This window comes from Siniperca chuatsi, linkage group LG5 (genome assembly GCF_020085105.1).
Source record: "Siniperca chuatsi isolate FFG_IHB_CAS linkage group LG5, ASM2008510v1, whole genome shotgun sequence".
Classification (NCBI taxonomy): Eukaryota; Metazoa; Chordata; class Actinopteri; order Centrarchiformes; family Sinipercidae; genus Siniperca; species Siniperca chuatsi.
In genome coordinates, this window is record NC_058046.1 from 3,555,118 (window position 1) to 3,567,223 (window position 12,106).

General features: G+C 40.2%; 1 protein-coding gene across 3 annotated transcripts in view; it reads left to right on the forward strand.

Moving 5' to 3' along the window:
* The window catches only part of bmp2k (BMP2 inducible kinase), a 48,999-nt gene extending 36,943 nt beyond the window's left edge, over positions 1-12,056 (forward strand). For 2 of the 3 annotated variants that reach the window (XM_044195246.1, XM_044195247.1), the window contains 4 exons: positions 203-432; positions 1,076-1,245; positions 1,708-1,827; positions 9,010-12,056. In XM_044195246.1, coding sequence (XP_044051181.1) covers positions 203-432; positions 1,076-1,245; positions 1,708-1,827; positions 9,010-10,448 — 1,959 coding nt within the window. In that variant the 3' untranslated portion in view covers positions 10,449-12,056. The remainder of the gene's footprint in view (positions 1-202; positions 433-1,075; positions 1,246-1,707; positions 1,828-9,009) is intronic. The other variant, XM_044195248.1, reaches the window with a different exon arrangement.
* Positions 12,057-12,106: the final 50 nt, after the last annotated feature.

Genomic DNA, 12,106 nt, shown 5'->3' on the forward strand with positions numbered 1-12,106 from the left:
TCATTTGTTCAGTTTGGTGTCCTACGTGCTGTTTGACTTTCATTCCTTCATCCCTCCCCTCCACTGTGTCCCCAGCTTTCCAAATCCAGAACTGGTTTCTAACCCCATTTCATCATCTTGTTGCCATCATTGTGCGCCATGAAATCAAAGGTCCGTCCCTCATTCCCTTCCCCCTCTTCTCCCTCTCTTCCTTCCCTAACAGCTGCACCAGTACCAACAGGCTTTTGTCCAGCAACAGCAACAACAGCAGCATCATCAACAACATCAGCCGCAGCAGCATCATCCCGCTCAGCAGCCTCTCCCCTATATGTCCTCCCCTCTTGAGTTCCAGATTCCGCTAGGTTCCTATAATGCGACTACGCCCACTGCTGGTGCTGGAACTGGCCAGCTGGGGGGACCATCACCTGTGGATCCCTCATACACTAACCCCAGGTAATATTGTTGGACATGTACTTGTGTTCTCTCTCTCTCTCTCTCTCTCTCTCTTTTTTTTTTTTTTTTTTTAAATCTCTTTCTGTTGATTCTCCAGCGAAAATGTCACTGCTGCACATTCTCATTGAAAGCTTACATGAATATTTTTTTCCCTTCTACAAGGATTTAATTAACTTGTACACAGCCACTATTTTTCCACAATAAAGTATAATTTTAGTTTTCCCAAATTGCAGTTACGTTATTTGTCCATAGTTTAATACAGATGGCTTTGGGAAAAAAGTCTTTGTTGACATAACATAACAAAAGCACAGTTAGTTTCCCATTATATGGAGTCTGTTATCCATGATTGTAATGGTGATTCCAATATCTCTATATAATTTGTTTACATAATGTGCAAAAGTAAGTTCAAAATTTAAAAAGCACACTTTTGTCACTTCTGCCTGTTGTGTATACTTATGTTTGTCTGAGATTTGTGAACTTACTTGTCAGACAAACATCCTCAGCCTCAGAAACTTTCTGTAGAGAGTAGAGTTCTCTTTAACTTCTAGATTTTGGTTTTAGGTATTATCTTACAGCCTTACTACTCTGTGCCGGAGGTGAATCCTATCCATAACAGGTTGTCACTGTTATTTTGTCTCCACAGTAGAAACCCTCTGCTTGCTTCAGATGGGCTCACGCCACCATCTCAGAGCTGTAACAGTACAGTCAGTAACCCCCCCGACATGTCGGGCTGGAACCCTTTCGGAGAGGACAACTTCTCCAAGTTGACCGAGGAGGAGCTGATCGACCGGGAGTTTGACATGCTCAGAGCAAGCAAGTGACCCCTTCAGTGATTTCATTATAGTGTTTGTCAATTATTTATGACTCTAATTTGAACAGATTTCACTGAAATTTAATGGAAGTGATGAGTGTTTTGTGCAGATTCAGATTTTTTTAAGAATTTCTTGACATCACAACATAGGGAATTTGTTTTTTACATTTTGCTATTTTCTTATGAACAATCAATAACGCATTTTCTTCAAAGAAAGACATTTGGGTGCATGTATCCCATGATTGTGTTTGAAGAAAATGCACCTGTGACAACTGCAATAGGATGCAGCATAGTTTAACAGTTGCAATTGTCTAAATGGAAAAGAAATAGTTTCTTAATTCCATATTTACAAGTGACTTTGTGTTTATACATTCAGAGGTCCATGTGGTTAAAAAAAACCTTGCTTAGGTGTCATCGTTGTAGATGATCTAAGTATCTTCCCCTCTGTTACCTTCTAACTACAGAAAAGCCAGTGGAGAGAACAGCCAGTTTGGAAATGGACCGACTGCAGCCTGCTGCCTGCACTGCCAAGCCCCCCCCACCAGAGGACCTGTTTGGCTCAGTCCCGTTTGTGGCCAGCGCAGGCAAGTCTTAGAGGAGTCTCTACCGTGAGGACCCAACATTGTGGAGCCACCTGCCCCCTCTCTGCCCTCTCCTGCCCCCCTGTCCAGCTCTTCTTTTTCCACCTGACCTCCAGTCAGGAGCTCCTATGCCACACAGACCCCACAGTGGGGCATTAAAAACCAATGAGCAGTCAGATTTTTGTTTCATTTCCCAATGTCAGTCGGCAGATTAGTTGTGCTTCTGTTGTCAGTATAAAATGTAAAAGTGAGCCGAGGCTCCTGCTCCTCTGTGACTAAATTAGGAAGAAAAGCGTAAGCCAGAATAGCAGGTGCATCGGTGAAGTGGTAAAAGCACTTTCTGAATTCACTGCAATCAGCTGTGGCTTTTAATACTAGGCTTGGTGGTGATCATTTCTAACTGCCCTGCTCTAAAAAACATTTATGCAAGTCAGCTGGAAGAAGTTTTCGAGTCTCCTCTATAGCTCGCTGGGTGAAGCAAGGCACTAACTCTGCCTGGGTTTGGAGTTACATTCCCTGTCTAGATCAAATGGCTGGAGCAAGGTACTAACACATAGGGCTCTCACTATGCGGGCTAAAAAAGTATACGCTCATGGTGAGGTGCTTTGCATAAAATTACAATTTTTATTTCAGTGCATAAAAAACTTTGGCGACAAAGAGCAAAAACTTCCAACTCCTTGCGTCCAACAAGGAACACAGCTGGATAAAAAGTTCCATCGGCACTAAAAGCAATATGAACATAACGAGGCATAAGTGGCAACCTGTCAGTGTGCAGAACATGACACGTGGCTGGTACTAATTAGGGCTGAGTGATGTCAAAATTGCACAATAATATACACCATAGAATGTAGTTGTCACTTACTGGTTTAAAAGATTTCATAAATCACATATGGTTGTTGATTTCTCATGGCTTTTTCATGCTGTTGAATTGTAATGGATTTGTAATATATTAGAATAGAATTTCACAGAAAGTATTAGAGCTCCATGAGAAGCAAATATTGATACAGTCTAGTTGCGCTTCCCTTAATGAAGTTCCTTATTAGTTTCAGCCAGTGCTAAACACTATTTTACTTGCAGCTTAAAGATGGCTGACTTTGTGTCAGGCAGTTTGTCTCTTTGGTTGTATTTTCCTTTCACTAGATGGTTTGTGCCCAATCCAGTTTTTTTGGTTGTTGCTAATTCTGCCCCTCCCAGAGTAATTATTTCTCATGTTGACTAGCTATGATACACGGTCTACCTATGTTAAACCTTTTTCAGATGCTCTAGTGATCTAGGTCCCAAGTTGTACACACAGGCTCGTGATTTTTGGAATTTATGCCCAGCGACACAGTCTAATAATCCTGCCATCTCACAAGAACCCTGTCTAACTCATCTCTCCCTCTCCCACTTGTTCAGTAGGTTTGAAGTCATTCATAGTAAGTCCTAATTCATTTAGTTAAAAAAAAAAATAAAATTCATGCATCATGATGTCGTACACATCCACAATGTCTGCCGAATATTAATTTAACATCGCTCAGCCCGGGTACTAATAAACTCCAATTGGGGGGAAAAAGATGACACTTGAACTTCCAGAGTTGTGGCTCTTTGCCATTTGTTTACATTGAAACACCATTGACCCTCTTCGGCCATTGAAACTGCAATGCAAAGATTCCTCACAAATTGCAAAATGTTTTTTTTTATTGTTGGGATAAAGCCTCAAATGTTTTCGTGTGGACTGTGCACTTTACTGTGGAGGCCGATGTTAACAGCCACTCTAATATAACTAGATAATAGTTCTCATTTGACTTAACTAACCAGTCAGACTGCATGTGGTTTAACCCAGACACAGATCATAGCCGTGGTATAACAATGTGAATATCAAAGTGCAGTATTTCTACATATATTACATCGGTGGCAGCAATAAGCTTTTGTGCCTCTGTACTCTTCCTGCTCCTTAAATGTGAATTGGTTACCATTTTGATAGGCAATTTACAGTAGAACCGCTGTTTGTAACTCATAGACTATATTTAATGATAAACAGTATCAATGCTAAAACACTTAGATATTTTCTAGAGGAGAGTGAGAGTTGATTTTTTTTTTTCTACAGTAAATTCATCTCTTGTGTTCTTAAACATGCAGGCTTAATGCAAGTCCAGTGGCTACAGTATAGAGTAGAATAAGTCAAGATAATGATGCAATATAACCCTCTAAGCACTTGAATGTAGGTGTGGAAATATTTTATTGTCTTCTCTTGTTACTTAATGAATATACAATTCTATATGAGTTCAAATTGGATCAAAGGAAAAACCAAAAAAAAAGAAACCAAACAGATTGAAGGGACTTTTGTACTGAATATTCCCAGATAGGTCAAATAAACCCACTTTGTTGCAGCTGGGTGTCATTCCTACAGGCTGGCATGAAATAAATTTGCAACAAATTTTCGATCAGCCTTTTAGCTTCCTGTGTTTGTGCCATCACATTGTGCCAGTTGGGTATTTAGGTTCCAGGTGATTCTTGGGTTGTTAAATATTCCGGTGCCAACACGCCGCTTGGCAACTTTTACACTCTCTCATTTGCATAAATCAGTCTGGTTTTATTTTCTGTGGTAGTGTCTCTGTGTCCTCATTTGGGTGAACTTTGGTCCACATGGCAACACCAGTGTTTGTTCAGCTTTTGACGTTTGTGTTTTACTTCCAGTAATAGCAAATTTCTCAGAGGCAGAACTGCTGTTACAGAAGCTTTAGTTTCAGAATTTAAAGTCCATCCTCTCAAATAATTTCACCTTTTTAATGTGCTTCTGTCTATAAAATACTAAAGGGTCCTACACAATGTGCGAGTTACAGACGAAAGTTGACAATTATGAGAGAAATGATGCGAAATCTTTGGCTGTCAATCTAAAACATTGGTCTTCGACCGCACTGTGAGACAAATCCTCTGACAGCTGATGACAGAGCTTTGACAGCCTCAATTTTCTGACAGTGTTAAAAAATTTAGGACGAAAATATTAACATCTACCTGACCAACAATGCTGACAGATATTATCTGTCAACATAATGTAGATCTGCTTAATAGGACTTTCCTGAGAACTGACACAACCTGGTACTCTAAACCATGTTATTTTTATTTTTTACGTTGAACACAACTGGCTGAAGGCACATTCAGTAGAGTAAATGTAAACTGTTGTGCAGAAAGGAATGCTTGATGAGTGTATGATGATATCCGTCAAAATGGTGAACATTTTGATTAGAATTATTATTATTATTATTTTTTAAATCCATACAATCCTAAAGGGCTGTATGTTTGTTAATCCTCACTGTGCTGCTGTTATTCCGCCTTAGAGCAGCAAGTGAGAAAGTCATCCATGCAGACATGAATCATACACATTTTTGTACAAATATATTACCTGGTAAAATATAATTCATGTGTTTAGCTGAAGGTAAGTTTGGAGAACAGTAAATGTTGCCTGATGCTTCTGTTCCACTTCATGTTTCCGCTCATATCACTGCCTGCTTTTATTGGGCCTTTGTGGGGGGAAAAACTTGCTTTATTTCAGTTCAGTTTTTTATTTTTTTATTTTACCATTTGCTTTGTTTCTTTTTATTTTTAATTTAGTAAGACAGCCATACTCAGAAACATCTTGTTCATGTGTATTGGTGGATGGATCTATAGTTGGAAAAAGGCAAACCATCAAAGCCCAAAAGTGAAAGGGATGACCAGAGCCATTAACTGCACTTTATTTTCTTTTTTAAAGTGCGAGGAAACGTGAAATATTATCCCAGGACTTGTGGGATGAACAAGAAAACGTAGACATTGAATATGTTGTTACATATTGTTTACATTTGCAAATTTTCTGTGCTTTTTCCTCTGTCTCGAGGTCTGGTTTCCCCCCTTTCTAGTATTTCTTGTCAGCTTTACATCCTGCTGAGGCATTAGAAGCCCCAGAACAGATCACTAAAACTTTGGGAACTTTTTATTTTAAGTCATTCTCATTAGAAGTGTTGAATAATGCCACAACTCTTCAGTTTTAGTTATACTCGATAGCAGCTCCGGGTACCTCTCCTGCAGTAAGAATACAACCTATAGATCGATACGTTGTCTTATACATATCTTGTTTTTGCAACAGACTATGTAAAAGGTCCTGTATCATAACTGTGAGTGTGAATGTATTTCTTTATAGAATGTTACTGATAAATAAAAAACGTTTAAAATCAATATTCACTTTGGTTCATTTTTTATAGCTCTTTAAAGTATTGGAAAGTTTAGAGTCTCTCCACCACTACACCACGTGCAAGATGTTCCTGTTATTAACATGGCTGTCTTTGTTTGAGCTCTCTGTCGTCCAATCAAACTCCATGTACAGTAGGGAAGGTGATGGTCAAAGCAAACATTAATGCACAATAATGTCGACTGCGTGTGTCCTGGACAAACAGGTGTGTGTAAAACATTAAAACATAAGCAGCTTACTCGGGGACGCATGGCCTGCGTCGTTCATGTTAAAGCCCTGATGGTGATAAACAAGTAAATGCAAGTTCTGACATTTTCCCCCTGGCTTCATTTGACTGTTTTCCCCCCTTCAAATACGTTTTAAAAAGGGCTGAGTTACACATTTCATGACCTTATTTGAATGACTTACATTTCTTCACGTTTATTTGTAATTGTGCGCTTTCCTGTTTCCTGCTGTTTCCTTCTGTCTATAGTGTTATTTCACTTGTACAGTTACATCATTTGTAACACACAGTCAGTTAAATATGGCTCATTCAAGTAGAAAACTTTGAAATAAATATTTCAAAAAAGGACTAAAGAAAGTTACATAAATAATTTACATTCTCATTTTGAAATTGAATAATCAGGTTTACAAGCGGTTATTTAAATGGAATATACAGAGCAGCTTGTTATATAAGATACCTGCAGTAAACAGTCTGTGCTTCAAAATAGATCCTCTGGTTTAGTTCATTTGATGATGCACTGTAGAGTGACACGGAGAAGTGGTACAGTTGAAATATTTTTCTCCTTTACCAAACCTTTTTCTAAAAGTGAATCCTCTGCAGTGATGTGACCCCAAACAGGCTGGTAATTTATTTTTTTTTGTTTGTTTTTTTTGGCTATTGATATTTTAATCCATTTAATCCTGATATTCACGCCTGAACAAACTGTTTCAGTTTGTAAAAATCTCAACCATACAGTATCTTTATTAAAATTATTTACATTTTTATAGGTCATCTTTTGACTGTTTGACTTTCCATTCATTCCTCTTAAAAGCACAAATCCTCCTCTGTGTCAAAGGAAAAAACAAATTAACCTCAACTTAAAAAGTTACTAAGTGATTTTTCCAGTGCGTTAGAATAAAATCAGAGAAATTAGATTTATTTTGTAAGTGGGGAAAAAAGCAGAACAGTTCTCTTAAAAAGAAGCAACTTTTGCATTCAGTGTGGATGTGATAAGGAAATGTGCTATACTGTATTAAGTATGTTTATTTTATTTCTTTAATGTTGCTGGATTCCAGCCACAATGGCATGTAATTAAGGAGTCAACTAATGATTATTTTCCTTTTATGATTTATCGTTGAATCTATAAAATGTCCAAAAAAGTGAAATAAGTTCTCTAAAGTGTCATCTTGAAATTTTAAATGTGACCATCAGGCCAACACCTTCAGGTATTCAATGATATAATTTTACAATGATTGGATGACATAAAAGAGAAAACCCCCTGCAAATTTAACATTTGAGAAGCAGATACAACTGACGTGTGGGGATTTTCTGCTTGATTAACGACTTAAATAATGAATTTTCAAAATCTGTTGATTAAGGAGCTTTGTCCTCCCAGTATTTTGAGAAGTCAACTACATTATTATCATTTGACTGTAAGACTGTTATGTAATAAAATTAGCAGTCTTTTATTGTCAGTAACCTTTTGGTTCAGATTCACTCAGTAAATGGTCGCCTCTGCGGCTTCATCAAATAAATCTAGGTTCAGTAGTAGTTGTTGCGTGAGGGAAGAGACTTCTCTAAGCTCTTGCCCGCTGTCGGACATTTCTAACAGATTTTTATCTTCCATCAGACGAGAGCAATCACATGCATGTTTTCACCACTTATTTGTATCTTTTAAGGGATCAGACGCAGCGTGTAATCCTTCAGCTTTTTCCCCAAAGGAACATCGACAAAACAAATCTGTGTGTCAGTCTTCTCTGTCTTCTCTCATGATTAAAGATTTTTCTATTGTGAGATAGTGTGAGATTGTCTCGCTCTGAGAGGTGAACATGATTAGAAGTTATAATCTGGGACCAATTGGGTAGAGCGAACAGATGCAGAACACCTCGTGTTTCCTGCATTAATGTTTTATTCCAGAGACTTTATCTTTTTATTGTTGCATTGTTCCATTTATCAATAACAAAGCTTTTGGCTAATCTGTCATCACGTCTTGCCAGTTTGGATGGTTGGAGACGTGGAGAGGTTTCCATTTTCGTGTTCACAGCAGGGGGTCCTTTCTCTGCTTTCTAATGTAGAGCTTCCACTGATAGAGAACAATAAATTGGCTCATTGTGTATGGCACAACTTATTTTCACTATAATTGGAGACTATCCACTTGCTAATTAGGCTAATTTCTAAGTTGCCATTATGCAAATCTCTTGGAAATAAATTTACACAAGGCACAAATTTTTCAGCAAATGCCAAATATGCGTAGGAATTTATAGAAATGCAGAACAAAGCTTTATTTTTTAAGTCTAAAGGAGGTGACTGACATCGTAAAGCTTTTCACCATGAGATTTAAATTTAAAAGCAACTTTGTGAATCTTGAAAAGCTGTGCGTCTCATTTCTTCTGCCTCTAAGCCTGCTCTTTTGCAGGGTCAGAGTAGAGAAGTCAGAGCAGCTTTTCGGCCATATTGAGTTTTGTGATTTCTCCTTCACTGCTCCTTCTGCTTCAGTATTGGACAAACTATTTGTTTTTGTGGGCTTCCAAATGTAAGTCAAGTAATCCTGATTTCAGCAGTGCCACATATTACAGAGGTCAAAGGGGCCAAGAGGCATTCTTAGAAAATGAAAATGTACTTCTGGCGTCAAGATTCTCCTTCTGTCACTCATCTTGTTATTTAAGGAAGGAAGGAAGGGTCTGAGGTTAAAACATGAAATGCACATTCAAAAGAATATTAAAAATACAAGAAGGCTGGTAACATCTTTAATTCTTGCATTTGTGTCTTGTTTCTGCAGGTACCAATGTGATAAAGACTGAGCAGACCAATAAGGAAGTCAGCGTTCCTGCCCCCATCTCATCCACTGCAGAGGGCCTGCAGCAGCCGGTGGCGGCCAAGGAACACAAACCAGGCAAAAAGAGCAACTGCAGACCAGGTGAAGAGTCCGACAGTGACTTTGAGTCCGACCCTCCTTCGTCAAAAAGCAGTGAGGATGAAGAGCCGGAGGAGGAAGAAGGCCTGAACAGTGAGCATGGAGAAGACACTGAGCCAGAGAATTTAGGACAGAGGCCTTTGCTGATGGATTCTGAAGAAGAGGGAGAGGAGGATGAAGACCAGCACAGCTCTGATTCCTACTACGACCCCAGCAGGGTCAAGAGTCGCTCAAAGAAAGCTCTGGCCGGTAAAGCCACTTCAGCCGCCACCAGGAGTCCTCAGAAGGATTCTGACATGACTCTGATCACCCCTCCTGAGTCGCCCAGCGGAGTGAGAGCTGCTCCAGCTGTGGATCCTGTGGATGTTTTTGGTGCTGTTCCCTTCCTCGGAGGAGTCTCACCTGTCGGGCCTTCAGAAAGCTCGGACATCTTTGCCAAAGCGCCTTTCAGGCAAGTCAGCCATGAGCCGCAAGCTGCGGACGAGTTTGACGTTTTTACCAAAGCGCCATTCAATCGGAACCTCTCAAAGTCGGGCAAGAGTGGCAGTGATGTTCCCATGGGCCAAACGCCGCCCATTTCCCCTGAGGGCATCGACATTTTCGGCTTCTCTCCCTTCCAGCCAGGCCCCACCGAACCGCCCCCCACCACCTCTAGAAGCGCAGAAGATATCTTCCGGCCATCTTTTGAGGAGTCAGCCAGCCCTCAGCAACAGAGGCTGAAGCAGCGCAGCCTCCAGAAGCTGTCGTCACGCCAGAGAAAAACCAAGCAGGAGGCCACAGCAGGCGGCAGCAACGGCAAGCGCCACCACAGTACGCCAACTGGAGGCCGCAAGACCAACAAGCCAACTTACCGCACACCTGAGCGAGTCCGCAGACACAAGAAGGTTGGCCAGAGAGACTCGCAGAGCAGCAACGAGTTCCTTAGCACCTCTGACTCTAAAGAGAACATCAGTGTTGATATAACAATGGCTGAAGGGAAAGACAAAGGAGCTTCTCTGCCGGTAGATGAGGCCCTTTTAGACCCGTTTGGAGCCAAACCATTCCATCCTCAGGATGGCAGCCGGCACGGCCAGTTTCAAGGACTCGCTGACAGCAAGAGCGACATGGGCACAGCCAATGGCAAGTCCTGGACGGGTTCTCTTCACGGTGATCTTGGAGAAAGCAGAAACATGGATGATTTCGGGGCGGTGCCCTTCACAGAAATGGTCATCCACAGTGGACCTCAGCAACAGCCGCCACCGCCATCCTCACAGCCGCTGGAGCTCGACCCGTTCGGATCAGCACCTTTTCCCTCGAAGCAGTGACTTTTCTTGCATCTTCCCGCTCTGCCAGTTGCTGTTAAATAACCCCTGAGCTTTTTTGGCTTGGGAACATCTTCAATCATGAAATGACAAGCTAACAATGTCCTAACGCTTCTTTAAAAAACAAACAAACATTTTAATACATCTCTCAGTTTCAATAACAAAAACCTAAATCCTGTGGAGTGTGAGTAATGTTTCCACATATCTTTCAGCTGTACCTGTTTGCTGAGAAGCCTTTTATGCTGCATCTTAACGCTTGTAAAGACGTTTGGACCGGGAGAAACGGAAAACCCACTCAAAAATCGTACTGTGATGATAAGCTTAACGTTTGACCGCTTGACTCACTGCAAAAAGCTCTTTATGGCCTGCCTTCTGATCTACCAATATGTTTTTTTTTAGCACCACAAAGCCTTATCCGAGCTGGGCTCTGCCTTGCCGCACAGTACCTCGGAAACCACGACACAGTCGGCCCGTGTTGGCCTTTCATGTCGGTGGAATCGTTTGGGAGTTGACCTTAACCACTTTGTTTTATCTTGATTAGACCTTTCTCTATGCATAATTTCACAGTAGTCTTTACGCAGCCAAATGTGGCTGTGATATGTGTTTGTTACACTTTGAATACTAGAAGGGATCGAATTTTATTGTACTTCCTTTAAAAGGATCTCTTAATTGGGTCAGGTTTAAATTTAGGGTCTTAACTGTTTTCTTATTTTCTAGCAGTAAACCTCTATGTACCGTTAACTTTCTTTTTTATTAAGTTACAACTCAACACATTCTGTTAAAAATAAGGAAGAAATAAAACACAAAGCCACATTAGACCACTAGTCTAGGTTTGTGTTTCAAGAACTTTGACCCCAACAGAAACTCGCAAGCTGTACTGCTATTTTCTCAACAATGTAAGTGCTGCTAACATTAGATGTGGTAACCATTGATTAAAGGATAAGACTGGCGGTATTCTATACATTCTGTTATTGTCAACAAATCTCAGGAAAAGACCAAAACCAACAATGTGTTACTGACTTTCTTACCCCGTCTGTGGCTACCAAGCCCATTGGTTTGTACTGAAGATGCAGTTTTCTTACTAACGTTACTCAAACACAAGGAGCTGTGGATTAATATATATTTGGTGCTTTATGGCACAGAGGAATAAGTTATAACAGGCTTTGGATACACACACAATACTTGTTAATGTCATGTTATTTGCTGACAATAACAGTACAGAATATCACCAGAGATAGTCTTTATCACAGGTCTTTCCGCTGCAGAATGTGAATTGGTGTATTCATAAAGGGAAAATCCATTCAGAAACCAACGGAGAAAATGTTATCAGGTCATTTGTTTTGTTTTGATGAATGCACTTTTCAGTGCTGAATTCTTCCATGAACTAGTTCTCTGTGCGCTCTACATTGACGGCCTTAAGCACTGCATTAACCTACACAACCATTGGCACATTTGTTTGAATTAAACCTGCAGGTTGCTGTGTTTTTAATCAGTGGAACCATTTGATACAACTACTTTCCATCTTTTTTTTCCCCACAAGGGTAAATCTTATATTGTATTTATCATGCTATACTGCTGTTTGATGCAATAAAAAAAAGTCATCTCACTGCATCTTGAGGTGGATGCTGTAAAGTGGAATTTAAAACAAAGCAGTTTCACAC